This window comes from Lissotriton vulgaris, chromosome 1_1 (genome assembly GCF_964263255.1).
Source record: "Lissotriton vulgaris chromosome 1_1, aLisVul1.2, whole genome shotgun sequence".
Classification (NCBI taxonomy): domain Eukaryota; kingdom Metazoa; phylum Chordata; class Amphibia; order Caudata; family Salamandridae; genus Lissotriton; species Lissotriton vulgaris.
Window position 1 is genome coordinate 734,257,424 of NC_141685.1, and position 25,301 is coordinate 734,282,724.

A 25,301-nucleotide genomic window follows, 5' to 3' on the forward strand; every position below is an offset into this window, starting at 1 on the left:
TTCCCATTTTCCAAATACCAATGGTGACAGCCAAAAACAAAGCCATGACAGTCAGTGGAATTCATGTGGAGGAAAAACAGCGTTTAATTCATTAGTGTTCTCATTTCATCCTGCAGGCATGCCCAAGCTATCTATGGTAAATGAATCCAGAGACGAGAGGGAAAAGAAATGGCGATGCTCTTTATGCAGTGACAGCAGTTTGTCCAGTTCACGCTTCTGCCATGGTGAGACACCATCCCTCTTGTAACTTCATGTAAATACATCAAATATTTTGTTAACCCAAATTTAAAATGAGACTCCATCTAAGAAAAAATCTACAAATGTTGCAATAGCTCTTCTCAATTAGCATGTGCTGTAAGTTTATGAGTTGTCCTTTGGGGTCAGAGGTGTGATTTTGTAGCCTATCAAAACAAATTGATTTCAATCAATCAATCAATCAAAGACATTTATAGAGCGCACTACTTACCCGGAGGGTCTCAAGGCGCTTGGGGGGGGGGGAGGGGGTGCTGCTACTGCTCGAACAGCCAGGTCTTGACCTTCTTTCTGAAGGAGAGGTGGTCTTGGGTCAGGCGCAGGTCGGTCGGGAGGGAGTTCCAGGTCTTGGCGGCCAGGTAGGAGAAGGACCTTCCTCCTGTTGTCGTTCTTCGGATGCGGGGGACGGCGGCGAGGGCGTGACTGGCTGATCGGAGATGGCGTTTGGGAGCGTAGAAGTTGATGCGGTTGTTGAGGTAGCTCGGGCCTTGATCGTGTAGGGCTTTGTGTGCGTGGGTGAGGAGACGGAAGGTGATTCTTTTGTTGACGGGGAGCCAATGCAGGTTTCTCAGATGTCCGGAGATGTGGCTGTGTCGTGGGATGTCGAGGATGAGTCTGGCTGAGGTGTTCTGGATCCGCTGGAGTCTCTTCTGGAGCTTGGCGGTGGTTCCGGCGTAGAGGTCGTTGCCGTAGTCCAGTCGGCTGGTGACGAGGGCCTGGGTGACCGTCTTCCTGGTCTCGGTGGGGATCCACCGGAAGATCTTCCGTAGCATGCGCAGGATGTTGAAGCACGACGAGGAGACGGCGTTGACTTGTCTGGTCATGGAGAGGGAGGAGTCCAGGATGATGCCCAGGTTCCGAGCGTGGTCTGTCGGTTTGGGTGCGGTGCCCAGGGCGGGGGGCCACCAGGAGTCGTCCCAGGCGGAGGGCGAGGAGCCCAGGATGAGGACTTCCGTCTTGTCTGAGTTCAGTTTCAGGCGGCTGGTCGTCATCCACTCGGCTACGCGTTTCATCCCTTCGTGAAGGTCGGCTCTGGCGGCGGCGGGGTCGTTGGTCAGGGAGAGGATCAGCTGGGTGTCGTCAGCGTAGGAGATGATGTTGAGGTTGTGCTGGCGTGCGATGGCCGCGAGGGGGCTCATGTAGACGTTGAAGGGGGTGGGGCTCAGCGAGGATCCTTGAGGGACGCCGCAGATGACTTCGGTGGCCTCTGACTTGTACGGTGGTAGTTGGACTCTCTGTGTTCTTCCGTCGAGGAAGGAGATGATCCACTCCAGTGCCCTCTCCTGGATTCCGACGTTGCTGAGGCGCTGCACTAGGGTGCGGTGGCAGACAGTGTCGAATGCCGCAGAGAGGTCTAGGAGGATGAGGGCCGCTGTTTCTCCGTTGTCCATCAGGGCTCGGATGTCATCGGTGGCCGCGATGAGGGCGGTCTCGGTGCTGTGGTTGGCTCGGAAGCCAGACTGTGTGGGGTCGAGGGATCTGTTCGTCTCGAGGAAGGCGGCCAGCTGCTTGTTGACGGTCTTCTCGATGACTTTGGCTGGAAACGGGAGGAGCGAGATGGGGCGGTAATTCTTGAGTTCGGTGGGGCCCGCTGTAGGTTTCTTGAGTAGGGCGCTGAGTTCGGCATGCTTCCAGCTCTCCGGGAAGGTGGCGGTGTCGAAGGAGGTGTTGATGATGTCCCGCAGGTGGGGTGCGATGACAGCGTCGGCCTTGTTGAAGACGTGGTGAGGGCAGGGGTCGGTTGGAGATCCGGAGTGGATGGAGTTCATCATGCGGACGGTGTCTTCGGTGCTGATCGGAGTCCAGGCGCGGAGGGTGGTGGTGGGGGGCGGTGGTTCAGTCGTGGCGTGCGTCGGTTGAGTGCTGAAGCTGTTGTGTATGTCCGCGATCTTGTTGTGGAAGTAGGAGGCAAGGGAGTTGCAGAGGTCTTTCGATGGGGTGATGTCGTTGTTGCCGGCGTTGGGGTTGGAGAGCTCTTTCACGATGTTGAAGAGTTCCTTGCAGTTGTGTGCATTGTTATCCAGCCGGTCCTTGAATGCAGTTTTCTTGGTGGCGCGGATCAGTTGGTGGTGCTTCCGGGTGGCAAGCTTGAGGGTGGTCATGTTGTCCGGTGTTGGTTCCCTTCTCCAGGCTTTCTCGAGGGCTCGGCAGTTCTTCTTGGAGCTCTTGAGTTCGTCGGTGAACCATGGGGCCTTCTTGCTGCCGGGTCTGCTGGGCTGGGTCCTCAGTGGGGCGAGTTCGTCCGTGCAGTTGCTGATCCACTTCGTGAGGTTGTCGGCGGCCTGGCTGGGGTTCGCTGAGCTGGCGGGAGGGTGCTGGCTCAGGGAAGCGGCGAGCTGGTCGGCTGTGATCTTGTTCCAGCTTCTTCGAGCAACCTGTTGCTGGTGGTGGTGGACCGTCGTTCTTTTGAAGGTGAAGTGGACGCAGCTGTGGTCCGTCCAGTGGTGTCCGGTGGCGTGGCTGAAGACGTTGTCTTTGCAGGATGAGAAGACTGCGTCGAGTGTGTGTCCGGCGAGGTGGGTGGGTGGGGGTGGACACCAGCTGCTTGAGACCGAGGGTGGCGAGGTTGTCGAGCAGGGTGATGGTGTTGCGGTCGTTGTTGTTCTCCAGGTGGAAGTTGATGTCCCCCAGGAGGATGTAGTCAGCGGAGGGGAGGGCATGCGGGCTGATGAAGTCGGCGATGTCCTCGCTGAATTGTGTGCGTGGTCCCGGGGGTCGGTAGATCAGGGTGCCTCTGAGGGTGGTTTTGGGGTCCGTGTGGATCTGGAAGTGCAGGTGTTCGGCGGTTGTCAGGGTGTCGTCAGTGTTGGTCTTGATGCGGATGGTGTCCCTGTAGATGATGGCGATGCCTCCTCCAGTCTGGTTGTCGCAGTCTCTTCGGGTGATCTTGTAGCCCTCTGGGATGGCGATGGCGATGTCGGGCGCTGAGGAGTCGTTCATCCAGGTTTCCGTGAGGAAGGCGACGTCAGGGGCTGTGGTGTCGAGGAGGTTCCAGAGTTCGATGGCGTGTCTGTGGACGGAGCGGGTGTTGAGGAGGATGCACTTCAGGTGGTTGCTGCTGTTGTTCGGCTTGGCGGGTGTTGGTGCGGGACAGGTCCGGATGCAGGTGAACTTGCAGGCGTGGCAGCTGAAAGGTCCGTGGGTTCGTCTCGGGGTGGCTCGGTAGCATCCCGGGATTCGGCCGGTGTGGAGTGCGTTGAGGGAGGCAGCGTCGTACGTCCGGCGGGTGGGCTGGGGTCTGCGGGGGCCAGGCGTTCTGGCGCTGGGCGCGGTCCAGGCGCGGACGGGCATAGACGGGCTTACCTTTGGCGCACCTTCTGCGCTCAATCGGTGCTCCCGCTGCGCGCGTCCGCTGCGCGGTCGCTCTGGGGGCGTCATAAGAGGGGAGCTGGGAGGGAGGGTCTGCGGGGAGGCAAGGAGCGCGGGAACCAATCGGCGGGCGGGGGGGCGGTGTCTCGTTGTAAACCGGTGGGAAAAGCCTGGGGGCTCGGCGGCGGCCCTGCGGTGGCTGGGGCGGCGCTGGGACGGCCCTGCGGTGGCTGGGGCGGCTCTGCGGCGGCCATGCGGTGGCTGGGGCGGCTCTGCGGCGGCCCTGCGGCGGCTGGGGCGTCGTGCAGTTCGTGTGTTTAGAAGGATACACACATACACCTAAATACATGGATCCCTTGAGGACATAACTGTAAAAATTAGATAATTGTTTGAATGCTTTTAGTGCACAAAATGCAGTGGCATAAATCCCATATTTCACAGAGATCAATGAAGTAATGAAAATATTTAATGGGCCTCTGTAAAAAAGGGATTCCGTCATCATGATGACAGCCCCCAAATCACTCTTCGACCTTTACCATTGTGAGGCCACCAAGATTATGCGACAGTGCAGTAGCAAATTACGCAGAAAGGCTCCCCAAAAATAAGGCAAGAAAAGGTACATTATGGAGCATGTTTTCTGGGAGTATTATTTTGATCCATTTGAGAAATATGTTTTTGGTGAAATCTGTAAACGATGTGCGTAATATGTGGCAAGTGCAGTGCATTAAATCCATAATTCCCAGGTAAATGCCGCAACCAGAGAATTGCATGATTCTAGTGGTACTGGACATTTTCCATTATTTTACCAATTATCTAATCATGGAAGGTAAACAAAGCCTGGACATTGAAATTTTAATCAGTGCTTACTGTTAGTTACACCTTCAAGAGAATAGCTTCAACGATCCCTGCATTGTACAGACAGAATTAAATCTTTAATATTGCAAAGAGTATTTTTGTCAAAAATTCTACATTCTTAACTCCAACTACAAAATGAAGTATTGTACTCTTCTTTTACTGCAAACACTCAAATAATATAGTCCAATATTATATTTACTATTTATAATAAACCTTTCCCCGTTTGAAAAAAATCCCTCTTTTAAGCCTGCTACTCATTATAAAATGCATAATGGGAAATGCGTAATATAGTTCTAACTTGGCATGTGGGTGTTCTGGTAAAATTAAAAAACCAGTTAGCCATCGGTCTCCTGGTGTATGATGTCACTAAAACCCCTAAATTCCAAAATTGGATCAAATTACATGATACGTATTGCTCTCACACTCTACTTTAATATATAATATATCTATATAGATATATATGTATATATTGTTTCCAACGTTTGCTCAGAAATTAGGAACCCACTCCAAAAGCAGGTAAATTACACAACATTATTTATAGAGGAAAGCGTCATTTCACCCCGTTTTTGTATCGTACCTTGACTGACATGTTTCGAAGTTCCATATTTCTTCTTCAGAGGCAAACGCGAGCAGACAGGAAATTGCTAGCCAAACACAGCCCTCTGCGCATTCCTTACTTTTATAAGCCTCCGGTGTGCCTTTCCCGATGGCTGTCTTTCACAATGCACGCTGGGACTTGTGGTTTTCAATTATGTACATTTTTCCCTCCGGTGGGTCTGCCTGCATACGCGCTGATTCCAGGACAAAATAACAGCCCTCTAGTGGGCCACAGGGTGAAATTAGGCTCTCCCAGATTGTTTTCGTGCAGTGCCACACATGAGCAGTAGGTTGACCAACTGACATAGGTGCAAATTCAGGACGTTGAGAGTAAAAATTCAGGACAAAGGGACTAAATTCAGGACACAAATTCAGGACAAGGGGTTAAAATTCAGGACAAAACTTTGGGACAAAAGATGCGTTTTACAGACACGTCAGAGGTGGTTGTGCAATAGTATATATGTAAGTAACAACCACCTAAGTACAAGTCTAAATAAGTTCATATTAGGTTGAGACAATCATGCACTTCACGGTTTTTCTGTATGGCTGCAGCTTGCTACCTTAGACGATTCAAAATTCGCACCTCGCTCCAGCAGGTACATTAGTCACCAGACAATGGTGAACCACACCTGAATATAAGTGAGGCCGCTTTTATTGATGATTGAAAACTTTTTCATGATTGAAAACTACTGGCTATACAAGGAACTTTGCAGTGCCAGCCCCCAGTAACAAACCCCCCCTTTCCAGCCTCCCAGGGAAACATCCGAAGCCTGGTCCAGCCAGTCCGGCCTTGCTACCCCCCTCCATGGTGCCCCTCATCTTCACTTAGACGGTCTCTCATATGTATTTAATTTTTTTTATAGTGTTACTCATCCCAAGTATGTAGCGCAGGGTGTTGGAGTGTGTTACATCACACGCACATTATATAGAGACAATGACTCATATTAACAGGAAAGTCAATGTATAGGAAATGTTACTTAAGATAATGGGTGCTACAAGGTGTAATCATTATTTCATCCATCATTCAGTCTTTCACCATTCATTCTGTCCTTCCATCTGTGTGCCCATCTATATCCAAACATATTCAAACATTTGCAAACCTATCCACCATATATCCTTCCATCCATCATTTCACTCATCCATCTCTCCATCTACCCTTTCACTCATCCATCCATTATTCATCTACCCACCCTTTTACCCCATCCATCCGTACAGTCATCCATCCATTCTTCCACCCATCCATCTATTCACTCACCCATCCAGCCATTTACCCTTTTACCCATCCAGCCATCCATTCACTTACTCATCCATCCAGCCAGTCCCTTATCCTTCCACCCATTCACCCTTTCAGTTATTCATCCTCACTTTCTCTCTCCATCCCCCTTTCACTTATCCATCCATCCACCCACCCATCTACTCATCCATTCATGAATCCATCCATTGATCCTATTACTCATCCATCCTTTCACTCATCCAGCCATCCGTTCTCTCATCCATCCACCCTTTCACTCACTCATCAATCATTACATCCACCCTTTCGTTCATCCATCAATTCAAACTTTCAATCAATTCATCCATCTACCCATTCACTCGTTCATCATCTACCCTTTCACTCATCCATCCATCCATTCTTTCGCACACCCATCCTCCCTTTTACCCATCCATCTACCCTTCCACCCATACATCTATTTACCTTTTCTCTCATCCATACCTCCACTCATTCACTCATCCATCCATCCTTTCTTTCATTATCTATCCATTCCCTTTTCATTCATCCTTTCAGTAATCCATCCAGCCATTCACACATTCCTTCACTTATTTACTCACCCACCTTTTCACATTATGAGCCGAGCCTTTGTCTGCAGAGTTGCAGACAGAAGAGGCCTATCAAGAACTTCACCTTGCTGTAGTTCCTAAAGCAAGGGGTGGAGTAAAGTTCACTATGCCCCTGCAGATAGGCAGTCTGAAAACGCAGAAGTCATGAGTCATCGTGCCAGGATGTGAGGTGACTGTGACATGTTGTTTCCAGGGCTTTAAGTGGTGTAAAAATACTGGTGGGTCTCTTCAAAGGGGGTGTTTGATGTAATTAAGAGCGTGGTTTAAAACACTTAGTCTAAAAATCTGCGCTTAGCATAGTGCTTCGCGCGAGTGGTATTATGTTATTTCTGTCATTGCATCCAGATATATAATACAGCAAGTATCATTACACCAACAAGCCAGGGCTATTGGCTCTGTCAAGGTTTGCTAGTTCCATAAAATAAAAAAGTAGCAACCATGGCTTTGCTGACGTTCTTTTTAACTTGTTTTACTGGCTTCTTTAAATAAACTGTTCTCTTACGTTACAGCATGGGCGTTTTACCTTTTATCTAACTTAGATAAAAGGTAAAACGCCCATGCTGCAATGTCTAACAGAATGCCCGGCCCTAGACTGAGGCAGGAGGAGGCTTTGAGGTGCCATCAGTGATGTCATCAGTGATGTTACTGACCATGTCATGAATGATGTAATATGTGACATGATCAGCAGTGGATTGCGGGTGCGCGATATATAGTTAGTGCAACTAACTATATATGCGAATTTCAATGGTTTTGTGTGAGTAAAATAAGGTTTTTTAAATGCTAATTCCTAACTATATATGGTCTATAACCTATGGTTTTTTCAGTGAATTTTCAAGGTTTTGTAAATGCTAATTCCTAACTATATATGGTCTATAACCTATGTTTTTTTTAGTGAATATATATATATATATATATATATACACATACTGAAAAATCCAAAGGTTAAAGTAAAACTATAATTAGGTGAATTGGTCAATGACAACATTAATGTTTTGAACAAATAAACCTCAGAAATTCAACAGTCATAGTTAGTAGAAGAAACGATAATTTGTGCCTCTGCCATGCACTGCTTATGACCGGACATATGACATCACTGATGACATGTTCCATGACATCACTCAAGTCATATCAAATGACATCACTGATGATATCATCCAAGCTTAATTTTCCCACATATTGCTGTATAAATTGCTTTATAAATTGCTAGAGCATTAGGAGCCTGACAGTAGGTGCAAAATAGCTAAGGAGACTATCAGCCATCATTACTGCCATCACAGATACAACTATCTTAAGTTTACAAAGTCTGCATTATGTGCAACATTGTCTCTATTGCATACACTTTACAGCTAGCATAGTTCACATTCACAATCAACCACAGATATCTAGGAACTCCCCCCCCCCCCCCTCCATACAGCCAACTCCATCGGCCAAGTGCAGTGGGGGTTGGCCATAGGGCTGGGCTCTAGGGACTACATCCCCCGGGCAATGTGTTCTTTAATTAAAGGGGAAGGAGAGGGGCCACACGATCCACCCTCCCGGAGCCTTGTTAGGCCTTGGTGACCCCATCTCCATTTCTAAAAAATAAAAGGGAGGGGTCCGCGCACCCCCCACTGCCCGTGCCTCTTTAGGCCCTAGGCGCCCCATCCCCAGGGCCACTCTTTTAAATAAAGGGTAGTAGACGTGGTGGCTCCCCTTCCCTGAGCCAAGTTCGTCCTCTGTGACCCCATCCCTAGGGTCCGGTGAACATTTGAGGGGGAGGAGAGAATGGAACCCCCCTCTCTAGGCTGATTTCGGCGCCGGGGACCACATCCCTGCGGTCTGGTGTTCTTTTGAGGTGGAGGGGGTGCATGTGGCCTCCACACACTGGGCAAATTTCAGCTCCGGGACCCCATCATTTTTAGAGGGAGTGGGGCACATGGCCTACCTCCCCAGGCAGATTTTGGTCCCAGGGACCCAATCCCCCGGAACCTGGAATAATTTAATGGGGAGGGAGGCACACAATCCCCTTCCCCTGGACAACTTTGACCCTGGGGACCCTATGCTCCAGGGTCTGGTGACATCGTGCAGGGGCAGGGGGCATGTGGCTCCACTTCCCAGGCCGATTTTGGCACCAGGAACCCAGGGCACCCACCATAGTGTTGTTGGGGTACACGAAGGCCAAAGCCGGCTCCCCCCATACAGTGGGAGCGGGCATTGCTCTCACCAGCAGGAAGCAGCTCCTAATGCTGATCCCTGCGGGTGGGAGGAATATTCTGATCAGTTTCCCTGACTGCATTAATTAAGGTTAAAAAATATTTGCGTATCTGGGCTCTTGAGTCTCTCTCAGGAGTACCAATTTAAAAATAGGGCAGTCTGATTTGCCCGGGGATCTTTTTACCTCTTGGGTCAATTCGCTTCTGTGGGAGCCAGAGCTCAGAAAAATTTTGCTGGCAGTCATTACAGGACTCGGGGACTTAGTCCCCTCTCTCCAACTTAAAAGAAAAAAGATAAAGGTACCCTGCCATTTGAGCCCTCCTCTCCGAGTCGTTTTCAGGCCCCAGGGGGCAAATTTAGGTTGTGTTGCAGATGAGACCGCCACCGACAGGCCGTCGGTGGAGGTCCCGCAGACAGACAGCCCTTCAAGTCAACAATTAGGATGCAGGCGGTTGGACCCTTTTCGGTCGGGGGACGGACCCCCGCCTCTGCCAGGATCTACTGATCCCAATGGGTGGCAGTCGGAACTGTGATATTGAATGGTCTTAGCAGGCACCGCTGTCAGGATCACATTGTCCGCCATGAAAAGGCTGTCGGAAAGGGACTTTGGGGGCCCCAAGCAGGGCCAGCCCTTGTTCCCTGTGGGCCACTGATAAGTGGCCTGCAAGGGGGGAACTTGTGGTGCCCCCCGAAACATACGTGCACCGTGACCCAGGCACCACATGATGCCTGGCACACAGTACATGGATGTTTGTAAAAGCAGGAAGTGTTGTGCGATGGCACAATGGGACTTTCGCGAGAGCAGAGCATTCTGGGACATTGGAGCTGCATTTTGCGATTCGGAAAACAAGCGGTCCTGTAACGTGCAGTCCTTCAACAAAACAAACTGTAAGATGTGCATTTGGTTAGGTCTCGCAGAGAGACCTATTGCAGTCAAACCACAAAGCTGACTTCACGATGCGGATTTGTAGAAGTGCACGTGCTCGTGAACGCGCTTCTATCCCCCACCTTGCTCTTCAAAGGCTCCCCTTACCATTTGCTCCTGCCTCCCCGCCCACTGCTTCACACTTCACGGCCGCCAGGCCGTGACTCACATTTCTGCCCAGCCCCCCTCCCAGCGCTGCGCAGATTTTCTTTTAGACAAACTCTGCCATTCTGGCGCAATCTGTCAACCCCCACCTCCTCCACCCTGACCCCCATACTCGATCTACAAGTTTCTTCACGCTCGCTCAAAATTAATTACCCTGTCCTAGAAAGTATTGCTGGTCACAGACCACTGTTTTCTACCACAATCTCATCCGACCTACAACAGCAGCACTATCGCTATTCTAGGTTAAAATACAAATCTTTCTAAGTCATGTTTCTGGCCTCAGCTCAGGCATGAATCGTGATTCTTTTCTGCTGCAACGAGGAGGCCGTAGCATAGAGTACAGTACATACAAATATATCTAACTGTCCCAGAAAGTATTGCTGGTCACGGACCACTGTTTTCTACCACAATCTCATCCGACCTACAACAGCAGCACTATCGCTATGCTAGGTTTAAATACAAATCTTTCTAAGTCATGTTTCTGGCCTCAGCTCAGGCATGAATCGAGATTCTTTTCTGCTGCAACGAGGAGGCCATAGCGTAGAGTACAGTACATACAAATATATCTAAAAATGTAATAGTAAAAACAACAGTGCACACGTCATGATAAAAATAAATATCTTTACTACGGCCCCTCCCTTAACTCTAGCACAACTGGCAATACATGGGGCATCATAGTGCTCAAAAGCGGCACCTCTAAATACGCAGATCATGATGGCAAAAGTTAAAACCTAGCTCGGGGCACCCCTCTCCGACTTCAGTCTGCAGTGGCAGCTGGGACACGCACACAAGCTGCCAACGCTTGATATGTCTGTTTCACAGACTGAGTAGCTCCCCCTCCGCTTTTCCCAACTGGCCTCCAGTTATGCCTGACAGCCGAACCTTAATTGCCAAATATGGTGACCAGCAACATTTGCTTTGAACATTTGTCCTGAGAATCATGAAACATTTCATTCTGCTGCAATGGGAAGGCCGCAGCGCAGCTACAGATATAATACGGACCTGGCTGCCCAGTGCTTCCATGTTACTTGTGACACATTTCTCCAGTTCCTGACTTTTTACCTAACAGCACTTTCCATGCGGCGCCTCCATTTTTGAATGGGAAAAGCAAAACTAAAAGTTCCAGAATGAAAAGTGCTGTAAGTACAAAACAAAAAAAAACCCAGGTTGGGCTAAAAGTGTTGTGCGTGACAGGCTGCCACTGTGGAGGTTTGCAGAATATGACATGCTTTTCCTAAACAAACGTATTCTGGAGTCAGTGGGCTGTAACGCATTAAAGGAGATCACTCTATTGCTTGTTTATTTACCTTTCTCTTTCCCTGATGTCTTCATTCACTCTTTATTCTCTTGTGTACCTCCCTTTACTTCTCTTCTTTGCTCCTGTCCCTAGATCCTTATTCTCACTCTCCAGTTCTCTTTTTGCCTATCTCTCACTGTTCCTCTTTCTCTCGTCCCTTTCTCCCCGTCTCCTTTCTTTTGTTGTTCTCACTTCATTGCATTGCTTTCTTCCCCGCTCTCCAAGCTTCTTTTGCAGTCCTTTCTGCAGCTTCATGCCTCTTTCTGCATTGATGTCAAGTGCTCCCTGACAGGTGAGATACATGCAGACAGTCTGTTAGAAAGGCGATCTTAGGGGGAGGCAGAGGCTATCTGGCCGACCACCCCGAGACCCACCTCTCCTTATGAAACTGGCCGAGCGTTGTCGAGAGGCCTCCTGGCGAGATTCCTCGCCTAGGATCGTACAGGCGAGCAATCACACCACTACAGAAGGACACCACACAAGGATAGATTCTTAACGTCTTTATCGGTAATCAAGGCAAGTTATCTCAGCGATTTATGTACAAAGGAATCGAGGGATCCTTAAGGTCTCGGAAGTTGTGGGAAGGGGGTATCGGGACAGTCTCGGTACCAGCCTGGTACAGGGATACCCTGCGCTCAGCTCTCAATCCTCGAGCTGGGGGGTTCCTCGGGGTCGGGCCACGGCAGCGCCAGCAGGGCTCCAAAGATGGTTCAGCGAAGTCGGGCCGCGGCAGCGCCAGCAAGGCTCCGAGGATAGTTCAGCGAGGTCGAGCCGTGGCAGCGCCAGCAGGGCTCCGAAGAGGGTTTCAGCGAGGTCGGGCCGCGGCAGCGCCAGCAGGGCTCCGAAGATGGTTTCAGCGATGTCGGGCCGCGGCAGCGCCAGCAGGGCTCCGAAGATGGATTCAGCGAAGTCGGGCCGCGGCAGCGCCAGCAGGGCTCCGAAGATGGGTTCAAGGTTCCGTAGTGAGTTCGTCTCAGGGTCAGCCGCGGTTCAACCGGCAGGGCTCTCGACTCCAGGATACAACTCCCGACCCATTCCAGAGCTGCCCCAGATATAGGTCTGGAGTCCTTTGAAGTCCGGACCCTCGCACCTGGGGGTCAGAGGGGCTGGGATGAGAGTGTCCAGACACCCAGCAGGAGGGTGGAGCCAGCGCCCAGGGAGGCTGGAGGGCGATCGAAACCAGGCGTCCGGGGATGGCTGGAGGGCCATCGAAACTCCCCTCCTCCTTGATGTGTCAAGTGACCGTTCTACCACCTGGTCGGATCTTGGTGCCTCGATGTCGGGGCTTCGCTGGGGCTGCGGCCGAGGTCGGGCCGAGGCCACGGGGCCCGGACGTGGAAGGCCCAAGATGGAGTCGGGCCCTGAGAGGCTGGCCCGGGATAGGGGTCGGACCAGCAGCGTGGGGCGAGTAGGGGTCGCCATGTTCTGGAGGGGGAGAGCCGGGGGTCGCCATGAGTGGTGGCTCTCGTGAAGGTTGGCGGGGGTAGCTCCAGGCCGGAGGACAGGGGTCGATGTCGTCCAGGGCCAGCCGTGCGGGAGGAGTGAGACCACGCCACAATGCCGGGTCCAACACAGTCCTGTTTTCTTTCACCCAATATAACGTGTGTTTAAAGGCCTATTCCTGCAGCGGAAAATACAAAACTACAGAGTGCTATAATGAGTCTGAAGGTGTCAGATAGCACTCCTTTGTTTTGTTAGCTATTATGCAATTTACAAGCATGCCTAATACAGATGGTAGTTGTGTTTTTATAGCGCCATCAGTGGATATATGGCACTAGGCAGGTCTATTGTATACCCCTCTCTTGTTGAGATAATGCTCGAGTTTGTTTGATTTACATTGAAGCATGTCTTTCTGAAAGATTGTGCACACTATTGCAGTGCCAGAATAAAACGTATCAATTATGGAGCTTTACCGCTCACATCTTCTCTACTCCTACCCCCCCTCCAAGAGAGCCTCCCTTCAGATACAACCCTGTCGTGTATTGTGAGTGCCTATCTCGTTCTTTCACTTGGATTTTTTTTAAAGGCGTTGACCATCTGCCAAGAGCCTTCATTTCATGTCAACACTGAGTCCGTCTGCCCTTCTCGCTTTATTATGGAAGTAATCCTTCCTGTTCCTCTGATTATTATACTGTATCTAACTATGGGATCCTATCATTTATCGTTTTTTTCAGGTTGGAAAGGGTACTCTATTTTCACCCAGCAAGCATTACCCCACGAATTGGAGTTTGAATATCTCGGATTCAAAACAGAAAAAACAATTTACATGTAGTGTCTACTTTTTTAGGTTTCGCTGAGCCAACGCACACACACAACCAAACACATACAACCCCACACACAACACCTCCACACACACACCCCTCCACTCACACAATCCCACACACATACAACCCCACACACATACACACCCCCACACACACAACCACACACACACACACACAACCACACACACACACACACACACAACCACACACACACAACCACACTCAACCCTACAACCACACACACAACCCCACAACCACACACACAACCCCAAACACAACCACACACAACCACACACAACCCTAAACACAGCACACACAACCACACACAACCCCCCACACATAACCCCACACACACACAACCCCACGCACAACCACACAACAAACCCCAAACACAACACACACAACCCCACACACACAACCACACACACACACACAACCCCACACAACCCCACACACAACCACAACTGCACACAGAACCACAAACAACTATCTATCTATCTATCTATCTATCTATCTATCTATCTATCTATCTATCTATCTATCTATCTATCACCATCACTCTATCTATCTATCGCCCTCACTCTATCTGTCTATCGCCCTTACTCTATCTATCTATTGCCCCTCACTCTAACAATATATCTATCTATCGCACTCACTCTATCGCCCTCACACAATCTATCTATCTATCTATCTATCTATCTATCTATCTATCTATCTATCTATCTATCTATCTATCTATCTGTATGTCTGTATGTCTGTCTATCTATCTATCACCCTCATTCTATCTATCTTTGCCCTCTATCTATCTATCTATCTATCTATCTATCTATCTATCTATCTATCTATCTATCTATCTATCTATCGCCCTCACTCTATCTATCGCCCTCACTCTATCTATCTATCGCCCTAACTCTATCTATCGCCCTCACTCTATCTATCTATCACCCTCCCTCTATCTATCCATCACCCTCACTCTATCTATCGCATCACCACAGCATCACTCAGCACCACCACAGAATCACTCAGGGGCACCACAACATCACTATGCGCTACCACAGCATTACTGAACGCCACAGCATCACTCGTCGCCACCACAACATCAGTCAGCGCCACCACAGCACAGCATCAATCTGTGCAACCATTCAACAAGAACTGGTTCAAATACGTTCTCTCAATGTTTCAAGCTTTATTACAAATGTCACAAAAAGATGTTAATATTTCACTTCTGGTCTTGGATTTTCGTCACAATAAAATACACTGAACATAATCTACACAAAAGTTAAAGCTATTGCCATTATAAATTACAATAACTTTTATTTAAGTATTAATATTTAAAAAAATTAAAAGCTGTTAGACGGACCGGGAGGGTCGGCCGAGATTACGGGGAGAGGTCTCCAGGGAGAGCCGTCTCCAACGACTGTACAGATAAGTAACTTCCCCCCCACAGACGGACACCACACAAGGTTGAAGGTTAACGAGACTTTATATGCAATTCTTAGGTTACGATGGTGCGATACAAGGAGGTCTGGACTCAGGGGTCCCCTCGGTTCTGATCTCTGGTTGAGGAAAAGGGTAGCGGGACAGTCTTAGTTACCAATGAGGTCAAAATAGCTCACAATCCTCGAGCTCGGCGTTCTTAGATGGTCGGGCCGTGGAGGAGCCAAGCAGGTCCCGAGATGGATGAAGGGCGACGGTCCGCGGCGGAGCCTGCAGGTCCCGGTGAAAGGTGACGGTTACAACGGTCCGCGGCCACGCCAGCAGATCCCGACGACGATGAAGGATGAAGGTTACGACGGCTGTGGCAGCGCCAACAGGCAGGACGATGGTGCACAGGACAGAGCTACGGCAGCGCCAGTAGTCCGTCCAGGATGAGTTCCTCTTTACGTCTCTCGACTCCAAGATACAACTGCCTTCCTGCTCTGGAGCTGCCCCAGTTATAGGGCTGACGTGCTTTGATGTCCGGACCCTCGCACTTGGAGGTCGGGGGGTCCGGGATGAGGGAGTCCAGACACCCAGCAGGGGGGTGGAGCCAGCGCCCGGGGAGGCGATGGGCGAGCGGCACTGGGCGGGGGAGAGCCATCGGCACCTCTTTCTCCCATTGACTTGCCAAGTAGCCCGCTCACCTCCTGGGTGGAGGGTGGTGCCGGAATGTCTGAGGCCGGGCTAGGCCCAGGGTTGGGGTCGATCGGGGGCCAGGCGGCCTCGTGGCGAAGTGTCCAAGATGGCGGCCCGGGCTGGGCGCATGGGCCGGCGGTGGATCGGACCCACGAGGTTATCATGTTCGAGGGCAGGGGTCCCTGAGGGGACGTAGGACGTGCAATGGTGGTGTGTGGTGCTTGCGTGACTGGGCTCGGGCCTGGTCGAGCCGGGGGAGAGCGGCCCGTCATGTGGCCTGTCCAACATGCGTCCCCCCCAGCTGAAGGCGGGGAGAGTTACCCATCCTCTTGGGGACTCTCTTCGTCGAGGCGGAAAAACCGGGACAGGCCATCCGCGTTGGCGTGGTCGGACCCAGGCCGGTGTTCGACGGTGAAGTCCATACCTTGCAAGGAGATGGACCAGCGTAGCAATTTTGGGTTTTCCCCCCGCATATGCATCAACCACTGCAGGGGTCGGTGGTCAGTCTGCACCCGAAAGTGGGTGCCAAAAAGGTAGGGCCGGAGCTTCTTGAGGGCCCATACCACAGCGAAGGCTTCCCTCTCTATGGTGCTCCAGCGTTGTTCCCGTGGTAGGAGTCTCCGGCTGATGAAGGCCACCGGTTGATCAAGGCCTTCGGTGTTCACTTGGGATAGGACCGCCCCAATGCCCTGGTCGGAGGCGTCCGTCTGGACGACGAACTCCCGGCTGTAGTCTGGGGCCTGGAGCACAGGAGCGGAACACATGGCGGCCTTTAACTGTTCGAAGGCCGCTTGACACTCTGGGGTCCAGTTCACCTTCTTGGGCTGATTTTTTGACGTGAGTTCGGTGAGAGGCCCCACGATGGTACCATAGTCTTTCACGAACCTTCGGTAGTAGCCCGTGAGGCCCAGGAAGGCTCGCACCTCAGTTTGAGTGATAGGGGGTTGCCAGTTCTGGATGGCGGCAATTTTCAGCTGTAGAGGGGCCACTAGGCCGCTTCCCACCTGGTGTCCGAGGTAGGTCACCGACCCTTGTCCAATTTGGCATTTGCTGGCCTTGATCGTGAGGCCAGCTCGCTGAAGGGCTTGCAGCACTGCTTGGAGGTGGTGGAGGTGCTCGGTCCAATGGTGGCTGTACACAGCGATGTCGTCCAGGTAGGCGGCGCTGAACTCTTCGAGCCCCGCCAGGACCTGATTGACGAGCCGTTGGAAAGTCGCTGGGGCATTCTTCATGCCGAAGGGCATGACCGTAAAATGATAGTGGCCATCGGGGGTGGAGAAGGCAGAACGTTCTTGTGCTCGGGGTGTGAGGCCGATCTGCCAATAACCTGCCGTCAGGTCGAAGATGCTGAGGTAGCGGGCAGCGCCCATTCGGTCGACCAGTTCATCTGCCCGGGGGATGGGGTGTGCGTCCGTTCTGGTGACTTCATTCAGGCCCCGGTAGTCGACACAGAACCGGAGTTCTGGTGTGGTTCCGGGGGCGGCTGCTTTGGGGACCAGTACGACCGGGCTGGCCCATGGACTGTCTGAGGGCTCGATGACCCCGAGCGTGAGCATCTTAGCTACTTCCGCCTGGATGCAGGCCCGTACCCGATCAGGTACGCGGTAGGCCCGGTGGCGGATAGGAGGGCTGTCTCCGGTGTCCACATCGTGCACACACCAGGGAGTGACACCTGGGGTGAGGGAGAACAGACTGGCGAACCGTGATAGGAGGGCTTGGCACTCTTGGCGTTGTTCTCTGGTGAGGGTCTCCGAGAGTCGGACCCCATCCACGGAGCCGTCTTGCTCCTGGGTCCGCAAGAGGTCAGGGAGAGGCTCGGAGTCGTCTTCAACCCCATTGTCTGTGGCCATCAAGAGGCTGAGTTCTGTTCGTGCAAAGTGGGGTTTCAGTCTGTTGGTGTGGAGGACTCGGAGCGGATTCCGGGCGGACTCCATATCGATCAGATAGGTGGCAGGACCCTTGCGCTCGATTACCTTGAAGGGTCCCGTCCATTTGTCTTGGAGAGCGCACGGCTCTGTGGGGGACATTACCCAGACCTGTTGCCCCGGCTCGAATTCAATGGATGAGGCGTTCTGGTCATACCATTTCTTCATGTCCTCTTGACTGGCCTCTAGGTTGGCTTTTGCTAGGTCTCTGAACCGCCGGGACTGGTTGCGGAGGGTGAGGAGGTACCGGAAGACATCTGGAGGGCTCTTGGCCGGCGGCATCTCCCAGCCTTCTTTGATCAGGCTGAGTGGCCCCCGTACTGGGTGCCCATAGAGCAGTTCGAATGGGCTGAAGCCTAGGGACTTCTGTGGGACCTCCCGGTAGGCGAAGAGGAGGCACGGCAGCAGCACGTCCCACTGGCGACGGAGGGGCTCTTCCAATCCCCCGATCATCCCTTTTAGCGTGCGATTGAACCGCTCAACAAGTCCGTTTCCTTGGGGGTGATAGGGGGTCGTGAAGCGGTAGGTGACCCCACACTGTTGCCAGAGGGACTTCATATATTTAGAAATAAAGTTCGTGCCTCTGTCACTGACGACTTCTCGGGGGAACCCCACACGGGAGAAGATCCCCATCAGGGCCCGGCCGACCACTGGGGCTGTCACGGTCCGGAGAGGAATAGCCTCAGGGTAGCGGGTGGCGTGGTCCACTAGTACCAGGATGAAGCGATGGCCTTGTCTTGTACGCGGGTCCAGGGGTCCCACAATGTCTATCCCGACCCTCTCAAATGGGGTCGTGACTACTGGAAAGGGTTGCAGGGGGGCCTTTAATTTGCGGCCGCTCTTCCCACTGGCTTGGCACGTGGGGCAAGATCGGCAATGCTGGTGCACATCGTTTCTCATTTTGGGCCAGAAGAAGTGGGTCACTAGGCGGCTGTAGGTTTTATCTTGTCCCAGGTGCCCTGCCAGGGGGACATCGTGGGCCAGATTTAGCAGGAAGTCTCTAAAACGGAGGGGCACCACTAGTACTCGGTTGGCCCCCAGCTCGGCGATTCGTTGCTCACTGTACAATAGATCATTGTCCCAGTAGACCCAATGAGTTCCGGAGGTATCCCCTGCGCTTTGGGCAAGCGCTTGTTGTCGGAGTCCCTCAAGGGAGGGACAGGTCTTCTGTTCCTGACGAAATTGTTCTTGTGTGGGTCCCCCTTCTTGGGCCCACTGGTCAAGATTAGCGAGGTCGGAAGGTTGAGCAAGTTCGAGGGAGATGCCAAGGTCGGGGGTCTCGGCGGGGGCGACCGGAGGCGGTGGCGCCGGCCATTCTGGTTCTTCCGGGTGATGGTTGGCACGGGCGGCCATGGACCGGGTGGTGACGCACGCCCAGTCTGGGACGCCCAACATCCCCAAGTGTTCTTTTCGCTCCACGGCTGCCCACGGGGAGCTTTCCAGGTCATTTCCGAGGAGGCAGTCCACGGGGGCGTCGTCTCGGACCGTTACCTTCAACATGCCGGAGACCCCTCCCCACTCAAAGGGGACGCAGGCCATCCGACACAGACTCTCCGAGTTGTCGGCTGATCGCACAGGGCAGAGAATGTTCGGTAGATATTGTTCTGGGGTCACCAGATGACAGCGGACGGCTGTCACACTGGCCCCGGTGTCTCGAAGGGCTTCGGCCCGTTGTCCATTGATGCTCACCCATTGGCTGTACTTCTGGGTGTTAGCGGGTAGGGGGACCCGCGGGACCATGTCTCTTCCCCCTAAGCACGCGAGAGTCATGGCGGCTGGCTCCCACTCTTGATACTCTTGCTCGTCTGTTTCTTGTTCCTCGGAGATCTGTTCTTCCCCTAGTGCCGCGGCGGCCACATGGCGGGGTTTTGGACTCTGATACTGCGGGCAGCTTGGGTCGTTTGCATAGTGGCCGACTCGTTGGCATCGGTGACATGTAACATTGGCTCTGTATCCCGGTCGCGCCGGGGTGCTGCCCCGGTTGGCCGGGGGGGTGGTGCTGGTAGTGGGGGCGGCCGGAGTGTTGTCTCTTCCTCGTCCTTGGCCCCCTCCTCCTCCTCTGGGTCGGTGGTGACCATTGTTGTTCCTGTTCTGCTCGTAGGACCCATTCCGGCCCACTCTGGTGATCTCCCACCGGTCAGCTTCGGCTGCGAGCTGCCGGGGATCGGTTAACTTGCTGTCGAGGAGGTGTTGGCGTAGTTCAATGAAGCAATTATTGGACAGATGCTCCCATACCATCAGATTGAACAGCTGCTCGTAGGTCGTGACGTTGTTCCCTCTGATCCAGCCTTCGAAGGCTCGGCTAAAGTACGTTACATAGTCCACCCAAGTTGTACCTGGAATGCGTGTGCAGTCTCGGAACCTCTGACGGTACATCTCGGGCGTGAGGCCATAGCGGGTGAGGAGGGCCGCTTTCATATGGTCGTAGGAGGTCATCTGGTGGTCTGGGAGCTGTAACAGAGTATCGCGGCCCTCATTGAGGAATTTGCCCCATAGGCCGGCTCCCCAGTCGGCTCTATCGATCCGGTGCGCAGTCATCGCGATTTCATAGGCCTTAAACCATTGCTGGATGTCATCTTCTCGAAAATATTCTCGGACCACATCCTTGGGGATGTGCACTTTTTTCTCCGTGGTCCCTGGGGTGGACGGTCTGTCGGGCACCCCTAACTCTTTATTCTGTTTGCGCAGGTTGATCTCGGCTAGGTTCCGTTCGTGCTCGTACGTTAGTCTTTTTTCCTCGAGCTCCCTTTGCCTCTGTTTCTCCTCTCTTTCTTCTCGGAGGCGAAGGTGCTCTAAGTTTATTTTTTGCTCGGCCAATTTGAGTTCTATGTCCATCTTGAGTCGGGCCATTTCGAGTTCGTGTAGTCGGGCTTTTTCTCTTTCTTGGATCTCGTCTTGCGAGAGACTGGTTCTTTGCCCCTCAGGGGCCGTGTTGGTATTTTTCGCGGTGCTTTGCTCAGGGGCTTCGACATCCCCGGTCTCTGCCCAAGATTCTAGGGCATGCTTAAAATCGTCCTTGGTACTTAGTCCGGTGGTAGCGATACCTAGTTCGATGCAGAACTGCTTTAGTTCACGATGGCTGTATTCCTCTAGTTTTTCCATTTGGAACTTCTCAGTTGATCCGCTCTCTTTAGTCGACATTGTTGTTCGTTGTGGGGTGAGCTACTCTCTGTACGTTATGCGGTGATTCGGATCGCGCCGCTGGCCACCAATGTTAGACGGACCGGGAGGGTCGGCCGAGATTACGGGGAGAGGTCTCCAGGGAGAGCCGTCTCCAACGACTGTACAGATAAGTAACTTCCCCCCCACAGACGGACACCACACAAGGTTGAAGGTTAACGAGACTTTATATGCAATTCTTAGGTTACGATGGTGCGATACAAGGAGGTCTGGACTCAGGGGTCCCCTCGGTTCTGATCTCTGGTTGAGGAAAAGGGTAGCGGGACAGTCTTAGTTACCAATGAGGTCAAAATAGCTCACAATCCTCGAGCTCGGCGTTCTTAGATGGTCGGGCCGTGGAGGAGCCAAGCAGGTCCCGAGATGGATGAAGGGCGACGGTCCGCGGCGGAGCCTGCAGGTCCCGGTGAAAGGTGACGGTTACAACGGTCCGCGGCCACGCCAGCAGATCCCGACGACGATGAAGGATGAAGGTTACGACGGCTGTGGCAGCGCCAACAGGCAGGACGATGGTGCACAGGACAGAGCTACGGCAGCGCCAGTAGTCCGTCCAGGATGAGTTCCTCTTTACGTCTCTCGACTCCAAGATACAACTGCCTTCCTGCTCTGGAGCTGCCCCAGTTATAGGGCTGACGTGCTTTGATGTCCGGACCCTCGCACTTGGAGGTCGGGGGGTCCGGGATGAGGGAGTCCAGACACCCAGCAGGGGGGTGGAGCCAGCGCCCGGGGAGGCGATGGGCGAGCGGCACTGGGCGGGGGAGAGCCATCGGCACCTCTTTCTCCCATTGACTTGCCAAGTAGCCCGCTCACCTCCTGGGTGGAGGGTGGTGCCGGAATGTCTGAGGCCGGGCTAGGCCCAGGGTTGGGGTCGATCGGGGGCCAGGCGGCCTCGTGGCGAAGTGTCCAAGATGGCGGCCCGGGCTGGGCGCATGGGCCGGCGGTGGATCGGACCCACGAGGTTATCATGTTCGAGGGCAGGGGTCCCTGAGGGGACGTAGGACGTGCAATGGTGGTGTGTGGTGCTTGCGTGACTGGGCTCGGGCCTGGTCGAGCCGGGGGAGAGCGGCCCGTCATGTGGCCTGTCCAACAAAAGCCATTGTTATTTGTAATATCAATACATCTAAGTCACGTAAATACAACACATATTGCATTACAAATGCTATAGGTTTCACATTTGCAAAAGTAAAAACTATTGGCATTGTAAATGACAAAGCTATTAATTTCAGTATTTTCAAAAACAACACATGAATAAAATATTTGTCATTTACAATACCAATAGCTCAAACTTTCCTAATGCGAGACCTATTGCATTGCAAATGCTTGTTGGGCATAATCAGCGCCCCGGGGTACAATTTGCAAGACAACATAACCTCACAGGGTACTGGGGGGTGTGGTATTGATAAACAAACGTTATGTCCAGTGATTAGTTAACCCCTTCGCTGCGGGGCTAATTTCCCCACAGCGCGGGGGAGGGGGGCCGCGCACGGCGCCGCTGTGCTCATGACGAGCCCAGGCTCGTCATGCAGCACGGTGCTCGTGACGAGCCTGGGCTCGTCATGATCACGCCCGCGCAATGGAACGCTCAGCACAGCGGGGAAATTACCCCCGCGTGTGAGCGTTCCACGGCTCATGACGAGCCTAGGCTCGTCACCAGCACACGAGCACCGTGCTGCATGACGAGCCTAGGCTCGTCATCAGCACAGAAGGGGTTAAAGAATCATTCAGAATAGCCGAAGGACTGCCATATGAGTTCATGCTAGTGCTGAGTGTTATGTGATCAATGCTCAGAGGACTGTGTGTCTGTTGAGGTGAGATATCATTCACCGGATAGGAGTAGTTTGAATTTGCTGCCAGAGAATATATATTTTTTAATTCTGAATTCACTGCATGTGATGCCAGAGTATTGTACATTTTGCTCATTTTATTTCTATCTTGTGTGTACTGAGCAGGAAAAAATGTTTCTATATTAGTTGCATGCTAAAGTCTTAACAGGAGTTAGTGGTTACGACTAAGTCCGTGTTTTGCAAGCATACAATTGAAATATTAGGGCAGTGGTTCCCAAACTATAGCAGTTTTAAAAGTTCTGCCAATTTCTTTGTATAATGAGCAGTTTTTTGGCAATAATACAATTGTCAAGATAACTCCAGTGCCTAATGTACCCGCTGGAGAGAGGAGAGTTTTGTCCAGTGGCAGCTTTGACTCATCTAAGGTAACACTGTTGGTTAATATGCCTGCAGCAAAGAACATATACCATGCATTTAATTTGTTTTTTATTTTATGTGCATACTTAAGTGGGATACTGCTTTTGCCGCAGAGATTCTTTTGTAACTGTGCAGTTCATAAATTACAATCGAAATCCAGCACAGTGAGCTGTGAACTGCCATGAAAGAGCTGCATGCAAGATGTATAGTACAAGTTAGTAACTTATGTTTTTTTCACAGTCTTTCAATATCTGGATGCCGCTAAAAAAGGTTTGTTTGGGTAGAAATACATTCTTACTAGTGAAGTCAAAACTAACCACTGTGTTGTGTTCTGAATCCTGAATTTGCACTTCTTACACTCTTAAAAAATGCATACCAGTATGGATGACATGTGAATCCTAAACCTTGTAATCCCCTTTGCTTTATGTAACATTTTCTATAAACTGATTTACACACGTATGATTAATTGTCTCTGTATGTGTGTATTATGTAAAGTGCTCCGACACCCTACACTGGTGTCGGAGGTGCTATAAAACAAATTAAATACATGTGACATAAGGGCTATGGAGAGATGGGAGGCACTGTTGGAAGGTGATAGTGAGGGAATCATTGAAGAGCCCCATGCTTTAAAAACGAATACATCTGAACATATAATAAAAATATGCTGTAGAATGCACCATTTTCCCCATATTTTCCCGGGGGAATATTGTCCTTGGGGGAGAGACCCCATACCCCCCCAAGCTCCCTTTGCAGTGGTGAAGCTCACTCGCAGCACTTGGTGTGTACACCATATGGGTACTGATCTGACACTATTTGTCAGGGCTACTTTGGGTTTTCAGTCTCGCCTCAGCAGGACCAGGAGCCTTCTACCATGAAATAAAAACAAACATTGAAAAGTTAGTTGCCGAGATGCTGCACCAACCTTCACAATAAAAGTTTTTGATTCTTGCACAGTTTTTCAATATAAAATCTTTAGTAATTCGAGTATTTGTTTGGTGTGCACTTGTTTGTGCATTTTTTGCCAAATACTGTTTTAATGTTTGAAATGTAAATCGTACAAATTGCTTATGGGTTCCTGGCTTCCAATAGTGACTCAATGGGGGTACTATGGAGTCAAAAGTTTAGGATCCACTGTATTAGCCCGTTTGAGCCCCCAGTGCTGCGAGAGTGCACAGTTGAGGGTGTGTGCTAGAGGTTGAACTTGTAGAATGTATCCTTGGTCCTGTAAGAGTAAGCAGTAGGGGTGAGTGTATTGAATTTTTCTAAAGTATTTGTCCCTGGTCTGCAAGACTATGCATTAGTGTGCAAGTGCAGTGGCCCAGCAAGTGGGTGCAGTAGAAGGAATGTGGCATATGTGTCCCTGGTCTACGCATGCAGTAGAGGATGAGTGTATCAAATCTTTCTTGGTCCTACGAGAGTGAGCGGTAGAGGTATGCTATAGTGTAGAAATTAAATAGGCAGTAGAGGAGAACGTGTCGTACGTGTCCCTGCACGAGCGTGCATTAGAAGGAGAGTGTATGATTTATGCCCCATGTCTTGTGACTGACTGGGTGGCAGTAGAGGTAGGTTTAGAACCTGTGAATGGCCCTGCAAGTGAATGCAGTAGAAGGTAGGTGAATTTTATGTGTGTCACTGGGGCAAAAATATTGTTCCCCTGGTATTGTGCATGCTAGTGGTTATGTTTGGAAGCGCTGTGCTTGACCTGTATATGGGTGTGCTTTTGGTTTCATATAGATGGGGTCAGATGCGACCACGGTGTGAAAAATTAATAGGGCTTGTATTTTTATTATCGAAGCTAGAGTCTCTTACGGGTCTGTTGGTATTTTATTAGTCCTGTTGTATTTTTATTATTTTCTAAGGGAAGAAGTTCTATAATCTGCTGTTTATTACTCTCTAAGAAAAGGAGATGTGTTATAATCTGCTGCTGGTTGTAATGCCTTTTTTGCACAGCTTCTCTGTTTCCCTGCTCCGCTCAGCTGATGTGTGATGTCATGGAATAGTGGTGAGTGAGTGACTGACGGAGTGGACAGTGAGAGAGAGTGGGCTGAGCAGAGAGGATGCTGCTCCTGGTGGGGTTCCCTATTAAATAAATTGAAATCTTTCCAATACACCTTCAACCTGCCATCCTATGTGAACTGGCTACTTGACTTCTACTTATGAATAGAGAACATTTTTAATTATAACACATTT

The 25,301-nt window shown here is 51.3% G+C and overlaps 2 protein-coding genes across 3 annotated transcripts in view; one reads left to right on the forward strand and one right to left on the reverse strand.

The window, feature by feature from the left end:
- NOS1AP (nitric oxide synthase 1 adaptor protein) overlaps positions 1-25,301 on the reverse strand; it is a 1,090,707-nt gene that overhangs the window by 81,557 nt on the left and 983,849 nt on the right. The gene's annotated exons all lie outside the window — the stretch shown is intronic.
- The window catches only part of LOC147747732 (spermatogenesis-associated protein 46-like), a 90,366-nt gene that overhangs the window by 41,734 nt on the left and 23,331 nt on the right, over positions 1-25,301 (forward strand). Inside the window, exon 3 of the mRNA XM_086936354.1 lies at positions 117-224. Coding sequence (XP_086792480.1) covers positions 117-224 — 108 coding nt within the window. The remainder of the gene's footprint in view (positions 1-116; positions 225-25,301) is intronic.